General features: G+C 40.9%; 1 protein-coding gene across 1 annotated transcript in view; it reads right to left on the bottom strand.

Moving 5' to 3' along the window:
- Positions 1-11,162: 11,162 nt before the first annotated feature.
- CLCA1 (chloride channel accessory 1) overlaps positions 11,163-22,706 on the bottom strand; it is a 30,938-nt gene continuing 19,394 nt past the window's right edge. Inside the window, exons 8-14 of the mRNA XM_054566928.1 lie at positions 21,241-21,415; positions 19,294-19,400; positions 17,141-17,356; positions 16,343-16,604; positions 15,140-15,310; positions 12,851-13,090; positions 11,163-11,903 (exon numbers count right to left, since the gene is read on the bottom strand). Coding sequence (XP_054422903.1) covers positions 11,515-11,903; positions 12,851-13,090; positions 15,140-15,310; positions 16,343-16,604; positions 17,141-17,356; positions 19,294-19,400; positions 21,241-21,415 — 1,560 coding nt within the window. The 3' untranslated portion in view covers positions 11,163-11,514. The remainder of the gene's footprint in view (positions 11,904-12,850; positions 13,091-15,139; positions 15,311-16,342; positions 16,605-17,140; positions 17,357-19,293; positions 19,401-21,240; positions 21,416-22,706) is intronic.

The following is a 22,706-nucleotide window of genomic DNA, read 5'->3' as shown; positions in this document are numbered from 1 at the left end:
TGGCAAGCTTGTGGAGAAAAGGGAACCCTAGTACACTATCATTATTTTTTCAAATTGGTTTTCAATTCCTTGGTTTCTCTCTTCTTCCAGTATCCTCCAAAATGCAAATGTTGATATACTTGAAGTTGTCCCAGAGGCTCCTTAAACTATTCTCATACTTTTTTATTCTTTTTTATTTTTCTGTTCTGATTGGGTGTTTTCTGCTTTCTTATCTTCCAAATTTCTGCTGATTTGATCTTCTGCTTAATCTACTTACTGTTTATTCCCCTGGACTATATTCTTCATTTTAGTAATTGTATTCTCCATTTCTGACTGGTTCTTTTTTACATTTTCTATCTTTGCTTTTATGTTTCCTATCTTTTTGTTGAAGTTCTCACTAAGTTCATCTGCCCTTTCCCTAAGTTCACTGAACATCTGTATGACTAGTGTTTTAAATCCTGCTTCTGTTAGATTGCTTGTCTTCATTTCATTTAGTTCTTTTTCTGTAGGCTTGTTCTGTTCTTTCATGCGGGACATGTTTCTTTGTCTTCTCACTTTGGCTGCCTCCCTGTGTTTGTTTCTATGTATTTGATAAAGTTATATAAGACAATTTTATAGCGTGGTCTTAAATAGTAAGTGTACTATACGGCTCAGTGGTGCATCCCCGGTCACCTGATCTGGGCACTCTGGGTGCTCCCCTTATGTGGCCTGTGTGCACCTTCCTGTTTTAGTTGAGCCTTGATTGCTGTTGTCACATCAGTGCAAGGGAGGTGCACCCCAGGCTGATGGGTTTTGAGGACTGGCCATGACTACAGAGAAGGAGCCACTGTGCAGAGGTTAATGCCACAGAGCAGGACTTACTTCAGAGGCGCTCTGGTACTTGATGAGCCTTCCCCTTGATCGTGTCACTTGGGGAAGTGGTTGGGTGGTGCTCTGACCTGGTCTGCAGCTGACCGCTGAGTGCACTGACTTGGAGGCTTTCTGGAGGAGCACAGAACAAGATCACTTGCTCCCTGTGTTCTGCCCAGGGCCTCCTAGCATGAGCTAGAGAGAGATCTGCAGATGGCTGCTGCTTGTGCTGGAGATGCCCAGGAGAGGCCAAGCTGTGAACCAGGGCCAGCTGCTTCTAGTACCAGGCCTGGGGTCACTTAATTAGAGGAGTGGGGCAAGGTGACGCAAGACACTGCTTGCTTGGGGTTTGTAAACTTTCGAGAGATTTTTGGGAAGTCCATAGCATTAGCCAAACCAGGCCATTCCTGTGAAAAACCACTGGAAAAGGCTCGGTTGGATGCACAAGTTGGGTGTAGTGGGATCTCGGGCAATAACCAGGCTTGGGGAGCAGTGTGAGTCAGGTTGATAGAAACTTAGATTAGGTATCACCTTCCAGCTCTGTGGGAGGAGGACTCAGCAAAGGACCTATGGCTTCTGCCAGAATATCTGTCTGGGAAAAACTTTCACCTCTAACCCTTATTCCAAAGATAGAAAATTCAGTTCTTCTCCATATGTGCCTGGTGCTTTCTGAGCTGTTGCCCCAGAGCTGGAGCTCATAGCAAGTAATTTAAGTTCACTCATGGGCCCTTTAAGAGGAACTGCCTGGGACTCCAGAAGCCCTGAGCCTCATTCATCCACAATCCCTGCTGGATTTTCCAGGCATAAGTTATAAGAACTTCTCTTTCCAGTACTGGAACCCTGGGCTGGGGGCCTGGTGTGGGGCTGGGACACCTTGCTCTTCACAGGGACCTCTGCAACTGAGATACCCCTAGCAATTTTTAACTGCCACACATGGTATGGGACCATCCCATTCCATGTCTCTTCCCCTCTTACCAGTCTTACTGTGGGTGCTTCTTATATCCTGAGTTGTAGGATTTCTGTTCAGCTAGACTTCAGGTGATTGGGAGTGTTGATTGTCTGTAGCTCAGCTGCAATTTCAGCGGGGTTGTGGGAGGATGTGAATACTGCACTTACCTATGCTGCCATCTTGACCAGGAGCCCATGTGTATTTATTTCTGTAAACATTTAAAAACTGGAAACATTTAAGTATTAGGATGAGGGTGAAGATGATGGAGGTGATGAAATGACTAACATTGCCTTACTGATTCCTCTATGCCAGGCCCTGTTCTAACCACTGTGCTTATGTTTATCCAATTAATTTTCACATCAGTCCTATGATGCCTTTATCCTCTACTACCTATAAGGAAGTTATAGTACAGCCAGGTAAGTAACTTGCCCAATGTTCCATAATTGGTGAGTAGATATGTACTCCTAAAGCATTTTTATGACAATAAATATTTTATAAATCCCATTTTAAGTGGCTGAATAGAATTTTATCACATGAATATGTCATAATTTATTGTTAGACATTGTTTCCAATTTGGGCATTTTTCAGATAATGCTGTTATGAACATCTTTGTTAGCAATTTTAGTTACTTCCTCATGATAGATTATCTGGACATAAATCGATGTGCTAAGGGGTAAAGATATTTATGGTCCTTGACATTGCCCATCACTTTCTAGAAAGACAGTTTCCACTTTCAGTCCACAGGATAGTATTTGAGAGTATATATCTCATTGCACTTTACAAATATTAACATTTAATGACATCTTTATTAGTTAGAAAAGTAAAAATGTGTCCTATATATTTTTTAAATTTAGTAACATGGGTTTTATTGTTGTCTTTGTTATCAGTCAGCTTGCTCACAGCACACAGGGAATTAGGGATGGAAGATACCACATTCTTAGATGAAGAAATTTAATGAATTAATTCTAGTGCTTAGGATCTTCTGTTCATTATTCTTGGTAACCCTTGTCACTACTTGTTATTCACAACCACTGATTCACTACCAGGTGATGTATATTTGATACATGAGTTTCTACATAGATCTAATCCTGTTCAGTAGTAAAATAGAGCAACAAAATACCCTGACTAGACAACTAAGTTACATTATTTTACCAAATTTGATCCACACATTACCCAGCATTAAAACAGAAAAACAAAACACGCAAGCAAGCTAGGCAATAAACTCTGTACATTGTTAGTGAATTTGACTGGCACTCAATTCTAAAGTTAATGGCTATGCTGAGAACAGTTCCTTTTAACAGTCCTATTAGTCAGCAGGGTTTTCCCCTTATTTCCTGGTTCCTGGCTGTAATGTAAGTGTACTGTCAGCAGGGTTTTCCCCTTATTTCCTGGTTCCTGGATGTACGTAAAGAAGGTACACTTGAAATTAAATTAAATAGAAAATGTTTCCTGCATATGGAGTGTTAATGACATGATAAAAGATTAGGTCTATTTGAGTTTTTGAAAATTCTTTTCTGAAAACTAAAATGCAAGAACAAATGATTAATGTGAAGTTTTAGTTAGTTATGTCAGATAACCCGAAATGCTATTAAAGTTTCCTGTACTATTATTCTAGAAATATTTACTGATCACCTTGTCTGGGACAGTTGATTTAGTTTCACCCGCCTTCAAGTAGGTGTCACTAACAAAGGGGTTTAGAGAGAGGTGTTCAAAATAGCAGAATGGCCTGGCTTAAAAATGCTTTGTCACTAATTAGCTGTGTGGCATTACTCAGTTTGTTGGGCCACTCTTTGCCTCAGCTTCCTCGGTTGTAAAATGTGGATAATAATATTACCAAACTCATGGGGTTTCTGTGAGGAAAAAAAAAACGATGAGATAATATCACTGAAGTTCTTAGAGCAGTACCTGACACATAGTAAGTGCTAAGTAAATATTACCTATTCATGTTATACTGCTAAATATTGAATAATAAGTATTCGTGATATTATTATTCTATGTATTGTAATTATTATTACTAAGGAAAGTTGCTTGTCTCTCTTCATCAAGCTCATGTTTTATAAATAATGTTAGTATAATTGCAACTGTGTTTCTGGAGTCAGCCTGCCAGTAAATCAACCTGGAAGTCCTTCTTGGTTACGGCAAAAAGAACACCTGAAAATCCGAGGTTTGCAGAGTGTTGGCCCAGTTCATGCAACTGGATCTCTGTTTCAAAAGGGAGTATGGCAATTCGTTAGAGGGGTTGGTCTCAAGGTTTTGATTAACTGTGTTTTAAATACCGCTTACATCAGACTGCAGGCAAATCACTTCATTCTGAGATGACTTCCGTTCAAAGGGCTCTGGTTTGTCCCCCTCACCCAGGCCTTGCTTCATGGGCATGAGATCTGTGTTATATATGGTCCTATTCTTGGTTTAATGCTCAGCTGCAACTGTCCTGAAATTCTTACTGATTTTATCTTTGGACTTATGTTTGTAAGTGAAATCAGGTGGGCTAATGCATCATGCATTTAAGTAGAGGGAATATGTGCAATATGTGGGTGTACCATTTCTTGCCATGCCATTTGCATATAATACATGTATGATGTCCCATAACTACAGAATTAGATTAAGCCCACCATGTTTTGGAGTTCAATGAGACTCCAAGTGAATACAATGTGAACATGTTACATTTTATGACTGAGTAAGCAGTTGCCTATGAGCCCAGAGAGGCTTTGATTTCAATTTGATCCAGAACTTGGTTCGAATGCAGAAAGAAGGCAGTGACATTCTAAGAAAGACAAATTACCTAGAAAGTGTATTGTATCCTTTTTTGTTTGTTATTTCCCTTTGTATCCAACTACTTATGTTGAAAATGATGACCTAGAAGGAAAGAAAAATGGAGCAACCCGCAGTTTCTTCTTCTTTTAGTCCTTACTTAGCAGAGAGCTTAAGGTAGATAACATATAACAAGATGTGAAATTAAAAACACTTGAGTCAGTTTTGTGTAATGTTTTTACTCTTTTGGCAAGAATGAGATCTATAGACATGAATGAACTACAAAAATACAAATTGTGCATTCCCTGTACAAGTTAAATGTCTTATATTCACATTAGAATTGGCATGGTACAATAAAAAGATGAATGGTAAAAGTCATATGGATACTCTAAAATAGCAATATTTAAAAAAAATTTACTACAACTTTAAATAACAAAAAATACCATGACAAGCCAAGCAAGACTATGGAAGAAAGGAAAAAGCTTTATCTTTTAGTAGCTTTAATAACATTATTTTTTTTACTGCTGCTTGAACAAGGTTGTCCTGCATTTTTATTTTGCACTGCCCCCCCCCGCCCCCCCCAGATTAAGGAGCTGGCCCTTTCCTCTTTCTTTGCGCTTAGCAGTTCACAAGGCACCCCCACCCCCCTTCTAGAATGCACTGCGAATACCTGAAACTTGATATCCCTAATAAGTAACTGATTCTTTGGTGGCCTGCATGGGCCAGAACTGCCTTGGATGTGAAGACCAGTCCTGCCTACATCACATTGCTCGGTGGTGTATAAACTTCCACCCTGGAGAGATGAACAAAGGGCAGCTGCTGGTGTGGTATGTGGGCTGAAGGGGCCACGCCCGTGTACTGAGGTGCCTGAGGGTGAGTGACAGGGAGGACTGGAGTCAGGGAGGAGAGGAAGACGAGGGTGTTCCTCAGCATGCCCTGTTCCAGCATGCTCTGAGAAGTGTTCAAGAATTTTAAATTTGAACCTGGCCTTCCAAGTCATTATGAAGGTATATTTGTCAAAATAGAAGATAACACATTTTAACAGCTTGTTAGCCTCATTTATAATAGTTGTATATTTAGACACGGGGTAGGTGGATTTCCATTTGTACTTTTGTCCCTGGGCCCCCTGAATATCAGGAGCGGACCTGGATGTGAGTATGTAGAATACTTAGTGCCTGGCACTGTGTAAAAACCCAGTAATCAGCAATAGCAGATTATATAACAAATAATGATAATGATAATAATGTAGCACCATTCTCTTCTTGGCCAGGGTCCTGAAGCCCGCTCACCTCTCTCTCCTCCTACGTCCCTTCCTCACTTCCAGTCAGTGGCGTGACAGTGGCCGAGGTAGGGTGCTGCTTTCCTGTGCCCAGATACTAAGGCCTTGTTCTACTCTGGTTGCCTGGACACTTAGAGAACGGCCCTGGGCCCCCCAGCCGTGTTCCATGAGTGGAACAAGCTGTGGCCGGTCCTGTGCCCGCCTGGCTGGTGCATGAACTCGGTATGCCCTCTGCAGTTGGAACCGTGCTGTCCGCCCCGGAGCTAATCATTTGCTTTTTCTTTTTTGTTTTTTTCCTAATGGATTTGGAATTACTTTAGAAATTTAGGAAAAGTTTATCTCTTTGAAATCAAAATAGGCTAAGAACCACTTGTCCTATTTCATTTTTTTTATATTTGGTTCCAGGAACTCAGTTAAAAACATTTTTCTCAATAACAGTAACTATGCATTGCTTAGGCTTTGCAATTCAATGAATTTCCTGTCTTCATTGCTTAGCTCTTTCTTACCTAGATTGCCATTTTTGAAGGTCTGTGAAAATGTAATGTAAACCTCCTTGAGCACCCTTTTGTCGATTTGTCCTCTCTTTCTTTGTTTTTACGAATCCGTCTAACAAACATGCTTGGAAAGGATGTTCTTTGGAAAGATTCTGCCATTTCTTCAAAAGTCTGAAACCATGTAGAATTTTTTCAGGGTAGGAAGAGTTCATTGAGACCATATGTCAGGTAGTTTTTTAAAGTATAATTTTAAAAACATAGTGCTTATATTCTCTCTCTCTCTCTCTCTCTCTCTCACTCTCATTCTTTTGCTGATGTTGATATCACCAGATTATCATCGAGTGAATGAAAAGAATTAGACCCCTAGGTCACTCCAGAGTGCATCTGGCAGTAGATTTTGCCCAATATGTGAGATGTAATAATATTTGGAAAGGCGGAGTTTTTTATCAGAGTTATTTTGTGTATTTTCTTTCACTTGATTTTCCCTCCTTACTTTCCACTTACAGCCAGACATCATGAAAGTGGAAGCATCACTTCCTCTGGCAGACACCACATGTGAAAGAGCCTACTAAACCCTGCCCTCCTGGAACAGATGCTTCTCCTAAAATAGTGCCTATGTACTATGCACTATTGATTGCCTGCTTGCTTATTTATAGCTCAACTGCCTGTAAACTTTTTGAGAGCAGAAACCATACCTGGCTTGTTTGCCCTTTGTATCCTTGGCATCTAACACAGCAACTGCGATATAATGTGGGTACTTAAGAAAACTGCTGATGACTAGATGAATGCCTCAAGTACACAGACCATATGCTTAACTCAAAGCGAGAGACTCTTTGGACAGGTGTGATAAGAAAATAATTTTATGAGGGAGTTAAAGGGACTTGAAATGATACACTGAGATATGTAGGGGGTCTGCAGAGGAAGAGAGAGTGGACAGGATAAAAAGAGGCAATCAAATGATGAGAGGTCATCGTGAAATTACACAGCCAGTTGTCTAGGGGGATAGTAAATGAACGACTCAGAGGAGGTTGTGGCCGAAGTAAGATACTGGCTTTTAAGATTTCATTGGTTGAGCTATTTTAGGTCATTACATAGACTATGGCCTTGGAAGTATTGGGTCAAACCATGTGGAATTGCTAATATTCTTCTATTTTTACTTGTAAAAGGCATTTTCATGATCCAATCTAGTAGTTTGCTAAAGTTTAGTGTGGATGGAGTGAATATCATGAGTTTTGAGGCTAAAATGATAAACTTATTTATATGGATTCTGACACCAGACAGAGTGAATTTGGGAGGCTAAGTGGGGAGGAGTGTTGTGACTCAGGAGCCTGCTCTGGGGGAGGCTGGTAGATGACCGTGCAGAGAGGAGATGAAGGCTAGCAGAGATCGATGGTATGGAAACTTTAAAAACAGGATCAACAAAGCCATGAGACCATAGGAGTATGGCCTAATTTAGAAGTTGCAAAGGGGAGCTTGGAGTATTGGGAGAATCAGCAGACTCTTCCGGAAGGGAGTCTTCCAACAAAATTCAGGCTCAGTTAAGTAAAGGAGGCAAAGAAGACATTCCCAGGGGAAAGAGGATAAAGCTGTGTTTCCAGAAGAGAAAGCCTAGGTAGGCAAGAGGCTTTTTACTTGAAAATTTTAAGTTACCAATGCCTAGGATCTGTTCACCAGATTTACCCACTAAGTTGACCTATCAGAAACTAAAAGAACTAAGGCATTGTGAGGTGATGATGACATAAAGCAAAATCTTGGTTTATTTTATCACATATGACAATCCATATCCATTTTGTAACAAGTTGGCCTATAACCCAGATGACATAAGAATGTTTCCTTTGCTGTTATCTACCTTCTGTCTTATCTGTCTGCTGACATTTATCTCATTGCTTTGAAGTAACATCATACATTCCTAAGCAGCTCTTCATTTTAACCCAAGGCACATTCCATTGAGTTTACCCAAATGGGAAAGTAAACATCTCAATTAGTGGCTCAGAAAGTTTCAAGGCAAAACCCATGGCAGCTATATTTTATGGGGTGAGATTGGGTCTCAGACTCATTTGTCCACATGGGGCAGGTGAATGGTTCTCTAGTCAGGTGCATACCCTACTTTGGTTTTGTAACTTTCAGAAGAAGGTTTCAATCTGATCCTTTGTGTATTTGGGTGGCAAAGCACCTAGATATGCCCTTAATGAACAACACTAAGTTTTAGGATATCAGTGTCTTCATAGCCTCAGAGTTCTTTGCTGTTCAATTGTTGTAATAAACCTATACATAGGAAAAATTAATCACAGAAAACTGCCTGAAGAACATGTAACCAAATGAAGGTCAGGCTCCCTGCCTCTTCGAAAGCCAATAGTAGAGAGGCGGGTGCTGATGTAAAGGAAAGTGTTTTATTTGCAGATGCCAGCTTCCTGGAAGACGGGGGACTGATATCTCAAAGCTCATCTCCACCTCTCAGTGCAGACAGGAGTGTTTTTGTTTTTTTTTTTAAGAAGGCAGAGGGGAACAGAACAAAGACAGCAAGGGAGGGAGTTGAAAAGTTCTCTCCGTGCAGATGAGCACAGTCTGTTCTGATAAGGCAAGTGGTGGCCTGGTGTGCATCATCCTGGTTTAGTCATCTGGGCTTTACATTCCTGGTTTCACTGTCAAAGGTTGGCAAATTTCCCTGAGACCGGACACCTGAAAGTTGGAGTCTGTATCTTTTTAAGTTAGTTCCTAAGATTCTTATACAAACATGCTGTTTATCTACAAGCTATACTAATCAGAGTCAGCAGTTACAGACACAATGTTCAAAGAATGGTGGGGTGGGTACCAATTCCTCACTGTTAAAAATGGGCCATCCATTCACTACAGATTTTGTCTTTGGAGCAAATTCAAGAGCTACTTGCTAGACTTACATTGTTTGGGCTCCTGTATGATCGCCTGTAGGGTAAACGGAGGCAGTCTGGCTTCTTCACCCAGGTGTCTGGGTAACTAAAGGAAGCGGTTTCTCACAACCTTGAAGGGGTATGAGAAAGTAGTGTTCTCATAACCTTGAGACAGGGTCTCACAGCCTTGAGTCCGGGTCTGATAAACTGTTCCCATAGCCTTGAGTGGGCTCCCATGTGTGGTGTGAAACTCTGTTGTATAAGGTCTTTTGGCACCCTGCCAGTTTTGTTTATTTTAGTACTTAAGAAGGTAGGCGCTTCTCACTGGGGGCACAGACCTAGATACACAGGGGGAATGAAAGGGCCCACACTGGGTGCCACACAGAGGGGACAGGTGACATGCAGTGTAACACGCAGCTTGCAGCATGTGTGGATTGTCCACCCTTGAATAAAAGCCTGTCAGACATCCAACAGCTCAGTGAATATTCTTCCACATGCACGAATCCCATAAACCTGCCTGGCCCTGAACAGTCGCCACACATTGTCTTTCCTGAACAATGCTGGGGTGTCACTCCATTGTAACACTGCAATGAAGTGTGGTTACAATGAATGATGTTGCAATCAGCACATTATATTAAACTTGTGATTAATTTACGGATGTTGCTCAGGCTATGGTCCTTAACATCCTAGTACCCTAGTTTATTGAGGCTCTGTGGATGAAACTTCCCATGGGTCTCAACTAGAAAAAGCCATTTTCCGTCTGAGCCTCTGGCTTGTTTTTCATTGCAGCCTCTGTTAATCTTGTTACTCTTTTTGTCTCCTTGGTTATGCCACCTGGGAACCTCAAAATGAAATGTGTGACATGGCTGTAGCAATTGTACGGCACATTTTATTAAGCGTTAGATGAGCTGAACTTTCCTTTAGTTTTTATTATATATTTACTTCACTTCTTTTTCTTAACTTTTATTATGTTTATTGTATGTATCTCTAAGGTGCCTCAAATCTTGTTTTGAAATAAGGAAGATCTATAAATAAATAAATAAATAAGTTGGGGTCTAAGTAGAAATAATCTATTTTGTTTCCAAGCGGGGAGCCACTCCAGCTTGAACTCATTATGCTAATGAAACGGAGAATCGTAAACACGTCTCATCTGAGTTCGGACTCTTGGAGGCACTGGTGTCTGTGATAAGTTCTTCATGGGGGCCGCCATATCGCTAAGTCTGGTTGGCTCCTTTTCTCCTTTTCTTCTGCTTCCTCTTTAATCTCTCATGTCCCTAGCCTCTCCCACCGTTATTCAGGCCTTCATGTGGTCCTCCAAGTGCCCTTTCCCAAGCACAGTTCTCATTATATCTGCCCCCTGATTTAAAAAAAAGTCCTCAAAGATTTTGTTGCCTCCAGGAAAAAGGCCAGATTTTACTCATCTTTTTGTACTCTGGACATAGCACAGGCCTGGAGTATAGTGGGCAGCCGATGAATGTTTGTTGAATGAGCTGACGTGTATTACATACCATAATGCATATGGGCATTAGTAGAGCACTTAGGACAAAAAAATGTTTACTTCTCAATCACTTTCTCTTCACACTTGGCATGAATCTACCTTTCCTACCTCATCTCCCACCACTGTGACTTTAATCATCGCTGACTCGTAATTTTATGCACATGACATACATTTCTATGCTCAGGGAGCCTTCCTCATGGTGTCCTTTCTACAATGTAATCTCTTCTTTAAATGCATCATCTTCGCTCAGATCTAGAGAAGATAATACATATTTCTGGTGATGTTGGTTCAAATCTTCTCTATAACAAGCTGTGCCTTTTATATTTAAATTGTCTGATTTGGTTGCGCAATTCTCGCATCTTTCAAATGCAATCGCGTGCTCTTTTTAACAGCAAAACTCCTTAAAATGAAGTAAAACTTACTTCCATTTATCAGCACAGGCACTCCTTCTTTCTAGTATTCAAAATCGTTAATAAGTGATGATCAAACTCTTGGATTTGAATGGATAATTTTTATTTTTATTTTTAGCTTTTATTTATTTATTTTTGGAGAGAGGGGAAGGGAGGGAGAGAGGAAGAGAGACATTGATGTGCAAGAGAAACATGGGGACCTGGCCTGCAAGCCCTGCACGTGCCCTGAGCAGGCATGGAACCAATGACCCTTCGGTTTGCAGGACGATGTTCAACCCACTGAGCCACACCAGTCAGGCTGAATGGATAGTTTTCATACATATGTATACAGTTGTTTAGCATTTTATTTCATTAACTCACTCCATGCATGTCGTCTACAATACATTTTAGAAAATATTATGATCAAAAGGATGGATGATTTATTTAGCTCATGAAAACTCAGCCCAAGGCTACTGACAGCTGCAATTCTCCTAGCCACTTCCACATAATTTTTAAAATGTGAATGCCAGGAATGGTGCTGTTGACATTAATATCAGGACAAGGAAGAGAAGGACTAGGTGTCTCTGGAGGAATCTGCGGGGGAATAAACAAAGATACACGTGCAATGTTGGAGATTTCCGACGTCAGATTGACCTTATCGACAGCCTGAACAGCGATGAAGAGATCCGTGCCATTTTCAAAAGTGATGCCTTCCGGCGTAAACACAAACACTTCCTTGGAGTTGGCCTCCTTTGGAATGAGATCAGCAGTGTTCACTTGAAACGATTCATTGAACTTGTCTCTGAGATCAAGAATACTTGTACTTATTCCAATGATGTACTTGGAAGCTGGAAAAAAAAGGACGTGACTTGCATTTCTCAAGTTTTAAAATGTTGTTACAAACTATATCACCATCCCATAAAAGTTCCAATGAATAAATGTAACTGATGCTTCATTTTTACAAGTATCAGTATCTTTTCTCATTCTTGTTTGCATACCTCGACTAAGTGATACAGGTAAAACTGGGTTAGTCTTGGTCAGTATTTCTGGGCACAGAACCTGGCTAAGAGAGGAGGTTCTTTAAATATTATTTTATTATTTATAGAGGCATTTTGGTACCAGTGCTTCTCAGACTTTAACGTGCACACAAATCACCCAGAGATCTTAAAAGGCAGATTCTGGTTCAGGAGGTTTGGGGTGGGGCCTGATGTTCGAAGTCTCTAACAAGTGTTCATGTGGTGCCCATGTTGCAGGGGACAGACCAGACCTGGAGCAGTTTCCTGCAAAGGACAGTTCAGCTCCATAGATCTCTATGCTTTGGGCTCAACTTTCCAGGAGTCATTGCTGAAAATGGCGTTAACATGTTGGCAAAATTTCAGGAAAAACCAACAAAGATTGCCTTTTCCTGGTTGAAATGTCTTATACCTAAAAGTAGGCCAGATTTTCACATTCTAAGTCTCTCATTTTAAAATCTGTTTTTTAAAAAAATCTGTTTTAAAATAATTTTAAAAATTGAGGTAACATTGATTAATAGCATTACATACATTTCAGGTGTACAACATCATATACCCTATTGCAAGCTCACCGCCAAAAGTCTCGTTTCCTTTTGTTATCTTATATTTGACCCCCTTTATCCATTTTGTCCTCATCCCACCCCCTTCATTTCAGAGATCACTCAAGATCCCTCCTGCCTTGTGCCTTCCATACGCATCACAAAATGCTTGCCTGCCTCACTCCCTTCCGTTCCTCTGCTTGGCTGCTAAACCTCCCAGGGTCCACGCCACATTCAGCTCACCTCTTCCATGATCATAATCGTCCCCAGGAGCCGTCCACGTCAGATTAATAAGATTGTCCCCTAGGAGTTTTGCCTTCAGGTCAGTGATTTGACAAGGTGGAAAGAGATCAGGTATGGGAGCCTGTGGGACATTGGAGGCCACAAATGAACCTCCCGAGGATGTTCTGCTGAAACACACTTGCTTGCCTTGAAGATCGTCCTTATTAATTTCGGGTCTTGGTGGATTCCATTTTACTTCACCTGCATTAGAGTATTTCTCAATACACAGTAAGCTGCACAAAATGGCTGTACTTCCCTCTGTTTTGTCATTGGATCACCCACTTTCTACTCTTCCCCATATTTCCTCCCACACACAAAATTCATTTTAACTGTCTGGTGTAAAAAAAATCCCAAACCAGTTTACATCAGAGAGAAAAAAGCAAAGAGAGAATCACAGTTCATTATTTCAAAGTTATTTAGTGAACTTCCCTAATGTATTTTCATGACATTTGTCCTGGAGGTGTTTCCTTTTCCATCTTTTAGCCTATCCTGACTGTACCGTTCCACAAGGTTGTTATAAACACTACTTCTGTTTTAAACCTTCTCCAAATGCCTTAGAAATCTCTTCCACCTAAAAAATACTGTGGGCTCCATTTCATTTCTATTTATTTGGTAATAAATCACCTGGGCCTTTAAGAATTACCTTGATTATTTATTTTGTGCATTTTACTCTTTTTCCATGTTTGTGTTTTATCTCTTTGTTAGATTTATTAGCTTCTCATGAAATGTTCCATGTTAGGGGTTCTAAAATTTTATGCTGTTGAAAGACTTCTGATTTTCTGAGTGAATGTATGGAAACCTAGTTTTTGTTGCAAACTGACTTTCTCATAAGCTCTACTTCTTCAGCTCTTAAATTTTTTGCCTGTAAAGACAGATTGATCTTCATATCCATTAATTTGGTCCTGAGCAAACATGAAGTAGGTACATTAGCAGGTTAAGGGTTAGTATTATATTTACCAGTAGAGACCGTTTCTGTCTGTATTAAGGCTCATGGCTTCCCAATGCCAAGCCAGGTGCTATCACTATTAGTTATGTGGACCAATAACATCTCTAGCCTCAGTTTCTCTATCTGTAAAATGGGATGATTAGGAGAAAGAAACGTAATAATGCAATTAAAACACTAAGCACAGGCCAGATACAGCCACCTTCTTCCCCTAACTCAAAAAGAAGGACAAATGGGGATAAAATAAGCTACAATATTTGATGGAGCTTTTCAAGCAATGGTGTCTTTTAAAGCCTTTTTTCCTATGATCACATTCATAGGAGAGGCACTGTATGTCTCAGAATTCTCCCTTTGCTAAGCATATACCCAAGTCAGGAGAACAGTGGAAAGCTTCTTGAAGGAGCTATTCTTACCACACCTCAGGGCTAGAAAAAGACCTGTCCAGGATGGAGTGGTTTGATGAAAAACAAGTCCTGGAGTCCATTAGAACTCAGTCTTGGTTCCAATTCCAGCTCCAGTCTGGGCAAGTGTTTATAATTGAGTGTTGCGGGACTCCCTGTTTCTTGGAGCATAATTCTCCCACCTGCTTACCTGTGGGCTCAGTGTGCTAGCTGGTATTAGAGTCACCTGTTATTCTCCCTGGTCTGAGCAGAAGAGAGGGAGAAGAAGGAAGGTGGGCTTATGGAGAATTGATGTAGGCCCGAAATTGCTATTGTTTGATTCTATGGAACTGTCTATGTCAGGGGAAAGAGCTTCATTACAAAAAAATTTAAAATTTATTGAAAGTAGTAACAAACATTTGTTGAATATTTACTGTTTACCAGCAACAGCTTATTAGGTATAGTTCCTATTTATTCCCCATAACCAGTCTGTGAGGTACTAACCATGATTATCCCTATTTGATAGCTGCGGAAAGTGGGGATCAAAGAGATTACCTAAAATAATTTATCTGATAGGAGGCTGGAATCTGAACCAAGGCCATCAAAAGATACATTCAATCTGTATCTTAAACTGAGAGCTATTTTGCCCCCAGGGGACAGTGAAAGATGTCTGGAGGCATTTTTTACTGTTATGCCTGTGAGGGCTGTTTTGTTTTCTAGTGAGTAGAGGCCAGAAATGCTGCTAAATGTCCTACAAAGCACAGGACAACCCCCACAACAAATAATTATGGGGCTCAAAAGGTCAATAATGCCAAGGCTGAGAAACCCTGTTTTAATCTTGTACCATTCTCCCCAAGGGCTAAACAGTTTCCTCTTGATCCCAAGCCTTCTACTCAAGTCAGGTGTACGTTATTATGGATTACTTACCATCCTCGATCCAGCCGGGTATGTACATGGCTCCACTTTGCTGGGGTGTAATCCCCTGCTTGGCTGCGTTCAGTCCTCCCAGAGCCCGCACTTTTACACTGTATCTACCATTTGTGTCATAAGCTATAAAATACCTTGAATAGATACCATCATCCTTAGTAGCATCAGCACCTTGAGAGGGAATTGAAGGAATTAATGAATATCCTAAATGTAACTGGACATTTGTATATTTCCAAATCACATGTAGGTTAAAATTTTTCAAAGCAAACAGAATCCAGCATTGTCTTCAAGAGAGCTTAGGATTTGACTATGTAAAGGATGAGGTCTACTTCTTTTGCAAGTGTATATGTGTGTGTGATGTGTATGGGTGTATAGTTTAATAGGTGTACACCTTATCCTCCTGAATTGTCGTCTTTCTTTTTGAAAGCAGAGATCATGTCATGTGTCTCTGTTACATCCCACACAGCACAGTTTAACTACTAAGTATCTGTTGCACTGAATTGAATTGCTGTATGTTACTGTGGAGAAAAAAAAAAATGTTATATGATTATTTTTCCAAAATTCATGACTTCTTCCCAGGGTAGATTTAGGAAGGAAATTCATTTGAGGGATTTGTTCTAATAAGATTACTTGCATTACAGTAAGCAGTCAAGTTCCTTCTAAAAAACAAGTGTAGAATTCTCTTTCTCCCTGTTAGATTTCTTAAATACAAAAATAATGGGCAGGATTTTCACTTTGGGAACAAGATAATAGAGAGTCTGCATAGCTACAGGAGTCACATATAACTGTATTTGAACCTGTCTCTGCTGCTTTAATGTAGGGCTAAAAATATCTCAAAAGTGTGTGGTGAAGATAAAAATGAATATGTATATACACATATATATGTATATATATATAACCATAATGCAAGACAGGTATTAATCTTTTGGAGAGTGTGGACTACCCTCTGACAACTCCCTAGAATTTCTGAGCTGTTAAGCTTGAGCTACCAATGTAGCTTTGCAGAGGCTAAAGGTAGGCCCTGTCTGTGTTTTCCAACATTTTGAAATATAAGAATTGGGGGGAAACAGAAAGTTCTCCCAACCTAGACCCCCCAGTGCTGGACTTCCTGCTTCTAAGTGTCCTCACCAGATCATGCCCTCCTGCTGTTCCCTATTTGCTTTGTGGAAAAACGAGATTTATTCCCCAATTTCATGTGCTTACCTGCTCCATTGTCCAATAATTCCAAGGAAACTGTTTTTCCATTCTCTGATTCTATCAGGGCTGTGACGCTGGCCCTGAGAATTGGAAAGGCTCCTTGGTGAATCTTTGCATAAACTACCATAGGGCTAGGGAATTTGCCTTTGTCTTTGTTCATTTTAGAGGTCACTGTAATCGGAGGCAAGGTAGCACTTGATGGGCGGGAGGTGACGGTCAAAGTCAGGGTTTGTGAGCTTGATTGTAGACTGTAATTCCAAATGCCAAACTGACCAAAACAAGGGGAGACACAGCCAGTTAGTACCTACATGGCACATAACTGATTTTACTGCCACCTATAGGAGAAGCCTATCTGATACAAGCATGTTAGAGGCATGTCAGATGGTCTTTGATATTCTCAGCCAAGTGAAAAGTTGGTATGTGTGAACTAACTACGTGGCTCTTATTGTCAAGAAAACCCTAGTTGGTGAAAATGAAAACTGTTCTTATCATTGCCTTGGTTTCTCAAGGGTAGGGTCAAATTAATGGGTTCCTGAGGTATAGGAAATAGTTTTCATGATCCTGAAACTTCAAGGATCCTGTTGCCTCTTGACTACTATGTAATTTGAAGGTTCTCCTTTTAGTACCTGCAGAAAATAACACAATTTCCTTTCTCTTGATTTGCTCTAATACCGAGTGATTTGTTTTCTCTTTCATTCGATACTGACTTTCCTTTTAGCAACCGCCCACATTTAAAAAGCTGTGATTCTTCTATAAACAGTTTATTTAGCCAAATTGTGAGAAGGAAAAAAGCTGATTTCATACCTCGGCGGTGCCTGGGATCTGGAGGTAGGCCACTTTGGTGAGTTTGTCCATAATGAAACCATCTTGTTTATTTCCACTGGGATCCCAGAGGAGGATCTGGGGAGGCTGTGCGGTCCAGGTGATGAGAAACAAAGTGTCGTTTCCCACAGTGCTGTCCACAATCACTGAGCCATTCAGCCACTGTCTGTCCTGGAGAGTTGATCCCTTACTCTCAAGCTGTTAAGAAAAAACAGCCCCTTATTTCCTGGAGAATACAGCTCCCTTTACAGAGCCTCTTCCATTCTGCCCACCAACTTTCAGTTGTCCCATTACAAATACCAAACCTCAGTGCCTAAGTCCTTGGTTTGGTATTTAGCACCTATTATGAACTAATTCTAAGTTACCTTTCCAGCTTCAGCTTCCACGATGCTGATTCCTAGACCCAAACCAGAGCACTTCCCCAACGATTCTCATGACTTTACCATACTCTCACTTTTCCTGGAAGTCTGTATGCTCATCTCCATTTGTCTATGTCTTACCTATCCTTCAAAAATCATTACAAAACTCACTTAATCAATGAAGCTTTCTCTGATGTTCTCTCACGAGCTGAGAGTAATCTCTTCCTCCTAAGAGCTTCCACAGAATATTGTTTCTGTTAGTCCTTTGACATTGTCACATTGAGTTTTACTTTATACCGACTGGCATACAGAACTCATCTTATTAATTAGACTGTAAACCCTTAATGGCAGTGACTCAGACTTATTTTCACCTCTATATGGATTGTTTGAATTGCAATAACTAATTGTTAGCCCCTGTGAAAAATGAAATAAGGCCAAGGCCAAGGCTGACTCGTTTGGAGGTGAATGGAAGAGTTGAGGAGCAGGGACTGAGGGGGGGGAAGGGCCAGTAAGACTTTTGTAGAAAGTGTAATTTTGAGGATTATGGCCTAGACAATTATTTATTGTCCTTAAACTGAAATCTAATAGAGGATTGGGCGGCCTGGTCAAGGAGCCAGACCTTCTAGTTGCACGGGGAGATTATGATCTTGGATATGAAGAAAATGAAAAGCTCTTAGATATGATTCTTATGCCAGGTAGGTAAATGAGTCGCACTTATTTTTCTCTCTCTCTTCCTGTTGGGTTTCTTAAATATAAAACCAATGGGCAAAAATTGCCCAATTGTGAACTTTTCCTTTCATCAGTTTATTTACTTTTCTAGGGCACATTCCTCTCACTTCCAAAACAGACTATCCAGTTTAATTTTCCAAATTTGAACTCAGATAACCCAAATGAGTATAATTGCTTTCTTCTTTGACTGAATACATGCTGTATCGGTAGACCAATAAGTCTGCTGTTTTAGAATCTGTCGGTGTTTGGCTTTGATGTATTCCTTTACTCTTATCTAATCTTTCACAATAAAAGTTATAATTTACACAGGTATGAGTACTGGTAGTTTACTCTCTCTGGATTAAAAATCATGTGAGTATGTTTTACAACTATTAGAGAAGAGCATTTTAAAATACTTGTCCTATTTTTTAATAGTACTGTAACTTTTGAAAGAAAATTCAGTTTTCTGGAAATTTTAGAATCAGAAGGGCTTATAGAAGTTCTCTGGCCCATATCTGACTGAGAAACTGAGGCCCGGAGGGGTGAAGTCCTTTACCCATGGCCACAGGGTTAATGACAGACCCAGGGCCAGCTGTCTGGAGTGACAGCATGGGCTTTTCACAGTACAAAGCACTTTTCATCCATTATATGAAAATCTTGGCCAGTATCAGAGATTTGAGGTAATGGAAAAATAGAGCAAGTAATCCCTGAACACTTGTCCCAGAAAATTTGTATTGAGATGATCTACTCTGAAGAAAATTCTGAGCCAATTATGTTGCTGTGGGTGCTTGTTAACAGATGTTAAAAAAGAGTTCTTGGGTCCATTATATTTTATGTTGCTGATTTTTATGAGGAAGTCACTTAGTGCTTTTTCCAAACAAGTAAATATTGCCTTGTTTAAATGAGTAGTGTTGCATTTTAGGAATAGTTTAATATTAGCCTGAAACTTCCATTTAATTTTTATTCGCTACTAGAAGAATGTAGAACTTAAAACTTTTAACCATTAAACTCTACATTTTTGCAAGAATTATTTAAAAACATGAAAAATTGAAGAGGAAGAAGTCTGACCTGGACGGACCGCTGAGAGATAGCTCCGTTTCCTGACGAAAGGGCCCCAAAAGCATCAATGAGGCCATTGTTCTGAGCCTCATCTGAAGCATATGTCTGTAAACCTCCTAAGAAGCAAATTACATTGTCAGAAGTTGTTTTGTAGAAAGCAAGTAGTTGCAACATTTTTTTTTGCTATTCTTAAGGTAGCAGAATGCACCAAATAAATATTCTATTATGTTATTAAAGTCTCAATAGATCAGCATCAAATAGGTATCTGGGTTAACTCAGAAGTTGATAATAATTTTTAATCTTACTAAATAATAGCTTCAGCAACATCTCAGTTGGTATGGCTATTTCAAGTATCTGCAAAGCAGTCGTGAATCTCCAACAAGCCCAAACTGATATCATAAAATTCATGTTTTAAAGGCTGTGCACTTTCATATGAGAGAATCCATGAAACCTTACTCCAAGCCTCTTTGACTTATTTTTATTTTAGACCTAATCCTAACAAGGTTGACTTTTGAATTTTCTCCTAAATCAGAAGAGCTATGCACATGACAAAAGCAACAAGTGGCAGCTGACAAGGAGCTGTCATAGAAAAGTACAATACGTAATAAAAAAATGATATACACCAAGCCTAGCAGTCTTGGGCTATTTTAGAATAGGTGTAACTAAGACAGTTGATGTGAAAGCACTTTTAAACTATTAACACCATCCAAAGTCTAAGGAAAGTATTTTGATAATATTTTTGGTGTCCTCCCTAAATCCCCTTATCTAGGCACGTGCATCTCTTCTCAGCTGCTCTGTCAGCTGCTAATGGCGTATAGCTGCCTCCTTTTCTGGAGATTTGCCTTACCAAAAGCGGACATGCAAGCTAGAGAAATAACAGGCCCCCTCACCTCTGCCCTGCCCTGCCCTGACAGTCCACAGCCACTGACTGATGGACACAGTGGTGCAAAAGGCCAGCCCTCTTCTTTAAAATTGGACCAAGTTTGTGATGTAGACCCAGAGTCCCCTGCAGGATCAGGCTTCAGCTAGACTCGAAGTCCGGTTGGATCCATGCCCAGCTCCTTCCTGTGCTCTGTCCTTCTTTTCTCCCTCTCTTCTCCTGACACCTCTCCCTCTGTAAGTCACATGCACCCAAACTCCTGTTTCAATCTCTGCTTCTAGGAAACACAGCCTAAGACAGCTCATATTAGGAGCAAACAGTCCTGTCATGTTCTCTGCCTCAGAAAGCAACTCGGCATAGTAATTGATATCCATAATGCTGGCCCTAAGTAAAAGAAATAAATAAAAATAAGTTGTGCCCATTTTTTCTGCTAAAGAAGGCAGGGACACCATGGAGTCTATTTTAACCATCTGTTGTGTAAGGGAGTTAAGAGCACAATATATTAATGCTCTACAGAAAAAGTGCATTGTATTCTACATTTTCAGAGTGACCTTCCACGTGGTGTAGCAGTGGAAGGGACCTTGCTCAACCCCTGCTACTCCTTGTTAAAAGTCCTGACTCAGATGTCATCTTTCTGGACCCTTCTCCTTCCCTTCTTTATGCCTTGTACTTTCTAGTGCCAGCAGAGCATTTGTATCATGGTGTTAGGCAGTTGGTGGCTTGTCACCTGTCTTTCCTGGGTCTCTTTGGCCAGCTGCCAGCTGGAAGTGTGTGGTTCCTGGCTAACCTGTTAGATCCCTTCCAATCCTTATAAAGTATCTGGGAAGAGAGTCCCAAGTCCTCACTGGGGTGCCACGCTGGTCCCACCTTCTCCAGGCTGCCCTAATCCTAGAACCAAGGCCTTAAAATAAATGGGTGGAGTAGGTTAAAATGGTTATTTGGGGGTAAGGCAGTTGTTTGGCCAATAAGATTACCCCATCTCTCCCTATCCTATCTTTCCCCTATTCCCGAGTTCGCTGGAGCTCACAGTCTAGTGGAAAAGAGAATACAGTGGGACTCAGCAGGTCATTCCTCACCTGTCATTTTAGAGAGCTCCTCTAGTTCTTTCGCTGCGTCGGGCCCCAGAGCAACGGTGTGAATGATGGCTCCACTCTGTTTCACCTCGTTAAAGCACGTGCTTATGGTGGAGTCCTCCCCATCAGTCAGTAGCACAATTTCAGATCCATCCGTTGGGTATTTCTTCCTGATGAGCTAAGGACATAATTCAAAGCGTGAGTTACCACACTCAGGGCAGCCAAAGCGTTTGTGAAAACTGCATTTATAGAGAACAAGAAGAGGAATTCCAGAGAGAATAAACGGAAGTGTCTGGGAATGGTCAAATATCTCCCTGCTTTGAACTGATACCATTTTAAATGAGAAAGGTGCATGGGACTCGATGTGGTCTTTTGCCTTGGTTAACTGGCCCCAGACAGGGCTTTATAATGTGGGATGCAGGAACTTCCGGGGGTGAGGAGCACTGGGGAAGCAGGAAAGAAGATTCCCTTCACACAATTTTTCCTTCAGAGGTTTCCGGGGGCTTCAGGGGCCTGCAGAAACCATCCTTATTGAGCAGGGATCATATGTGGTGAATATTAGACCTACAGAAGATTTTAGCTTGTATAATGTTCACCAGTCTGACCATACCAACTGTTTATGGCTGGCATTGATCCTGATTGGTCATTTCCAAACATACATAAATTGTTAAAAATTTTATATCCCCTATGATATTAAGGAAGATTAGATAAAGCAATAATGTTATCTGTTTAAGAAGAGGAAGACAAGAGTCCCCTCTTTCCTTAGAAAGAATGGAAGGAAGACCCAGAAGCAGGGTAAAAGAGCAATCAAGCCCAAGTAATCTCCCCTCTCCGAACTGGACTCTCAGAAAAGGAAGGTGTCTTAAGCAGGTTGAAAGGAAAGAGCAGAGAAGACTTTGGTTCACTCTGTTTCAACTCTGAGGGGTGCAGCCACACAAGGGAGAAGGACAGAACTGTGACTGTTACCATGTGAACGAGCTCAGAACCCAGCAGCCTATCAGCCACGGCCATGGCCTTGATCTGACTAAGCTGCACAGTCTCAGAGACCAGAAAAAGGGCTTAATTTGTATTCCCCATCACAGCTATGTGTCCTGGAAGCCATGCAGACATTCCCACATATACCACTGGGGAGGCAAAAGACAACTCAGTTAAGAGCTGCAGGCAAGAGAATAGGTCATCTTGCTATAGAAGCGGAGGGGTGTGCAGCCTTCCTGGGGGACTAGATGAGGATGTAGGTGTGAGTAGGGCTCTGCTCCAACAGTGAGGCAGGGTGGAATTAGCTGGGAAGGGCCACTGGGTCTTGATCAAGCCAAGAGAACAAGGAAAGTACAGTGGCCACACATCAGCAGACACAACTACCAGAAGCCCGGGGCAGACCTGACCAGGGTTCTCCAGCAAGGACCAGTGGGAATCTTGAGGACAGGGTAGGATCCAAAGCCCTTTACTTTATTATCCTGAGGTTACCCACG

The sequence above is a fragment of the Pteronotus mesoamericanus genome, unplaced genomic scaffold, assembly GCF_021234165.1.
Source record: "Pteronotus mesoamericanus isolate MK-2021 breed Mesoamerican mustached bat unplaced genomic scaffold, CSHL_Meso_final contig_181, whole genome shotgun sequence".
NCBI classification, from domain to species: domain Eukaryota; kingdom Metazoa; phylum Chordata; class Mammalia; order Chiroptera; family Mormoopidae; genus Pteronotus; species Pteronotus mesoamericanus.
This window is presented reverse-complemented; position numbering and strand designations above follow the sequence as displayed.